The sequence below is a fragment of the Penaeus monodon genome, chromosome 22 (assembly GCF_015228065.2).
Source record: "Penaeus monodon isolate SGIC_2016 chromosome 22, NSTDA_Pmon_1, whole genome shotgun sequence".
NCBI classification, from domain to species: domain Eukaryota; kingdom Metazoa; phylum Arthropoda; class Malacostraca; order Decapoda; family Penaeidae; genus Penaeus; species Penaeus monodon.
In genome coordinates, this window is record NC_051407.1 from 38,190,830 (window position 1) to 38,192,164 (window position 1,335).

The 1,335-nt window shown below is 35.7% G+C and overlaps 1 protein-coding gene across 1 annotated transcript in view; it reads right to left on the minus strand.

Moving 5' to 3' along the window:
- The window catches only part of LOC119587431, a gene marked incomplete at its 3' end in the record, with an annotated part of 28,805 nt that overhangs the window by 5,576 nt on the left and 21,894 nt on the right, over positions 1 to 1,335 (minus strand). The window contains 2 exon segments of the mRNA XM_037936162.1: positions 73 to 218; positions 358 to 1,326. Coding sequence (XP_037792090.1) covers positions 73 to 218; positions 358 to 1,326 — 1,115 coding nt within the window.

Sequence of the window (1,335 nt, forward strand, 5' to 3'; positions counted from 1 at the left end):
TATCTATAGTCATGTGCACATTTTCATTATCTAAAAACAAAGATTTCTTCCCCTTTCTTTCCCCATACTTACTTGATATTTGGCTGAGTACACCAAACTGTCAGGTGTGGAGATGATAACAACTTATCTACAGAACTGTGCTGGACAAGCATATAACCTCCATTTCTTACAAGATCATCTAAGGTGGCATAGGTCATCTCATGTGCTCGACAAAAGTGCTAAAAGAGAGAAACAAGAATAAAAAATAATAATTATGGTGATATGGATAACTTTAGATTCTTTCATGATTACACACTGTGAAATAATCTTTCACTTACAATCATATTGATATCCACACTATAAAAAACAACTACTTACCTTTGCTTTTAACACATCATTTTCACTTGCACTAAGCAAATGTAAGTACTTTGATGACTGAAAAGTTGATTTTGAAATGCCTGACACAGCATCATCCCAATTAAGCTCAGATGGTTCAAGAAGATTAAGAAGAACCTTCTTACTCTCTATCACTTTTCTCGGTCTCTGGGTTCCTTCTCTGAAGTGCTTTTCACTCTCTGGGAAAGGGTACTTATTATCCTGTGAAAGTGGTTTGGGAAGACAAGCTTTTATATCATCACAACACTCTTCTTTACATACCACTGCAACAACTTTCTTTGAAACATGTTCCTCCAGCTGCAGACTTCTTTCACTTGGATTTAACAGGTTGCTGAGCAATGCCTTCTTCATACGGAGGCTTGACTTACTTAATTCATCTTCTGGAAAAAAAATTTCTTTTCTTATTTCAGGAGGAATGCTTGTTGGTTTTTTTATGAAATCTGCCAGAGCTGTAATGCCTTTATTCATGGATATACTGGATTTTGAATTTAGGCTATCTTGCCAAAGATTAATTTTCTTTTTAAGCTGCTGTAGTACCAGTGGTTCTGTACAAGTACTTCTTGCATTTACAGATGTGTTGCATGTTTCAAAGATTGAGGTTTGTGAACTATTACTCGGACTATATACATCATGTGAAACAGTCGAATCATTTAAATTTGAAGATGCAAAACTGTTTTTTAGTAGATACTCTTCCTTCATCTGTGCATCTGGCACTCTCTCAAAACTTGACCTAATTTTCAATGCAATACTATCATGAACAACAGATGTGGAGAGATTCTTCACAGATGTATCAGAATTATTTAGCTCTATTGTATCCAAACTGCAGGATGCAAGGCATTCTTCTTGAGATGCACTTGCTTCGAAACTTTCTGTTTTTGAATGGTCCTTCTGGTTAAAGATATCAATAATCTCACTTGATTTCGACCCACTACAACTGACATCTCTTCCATGCTAGAGGGA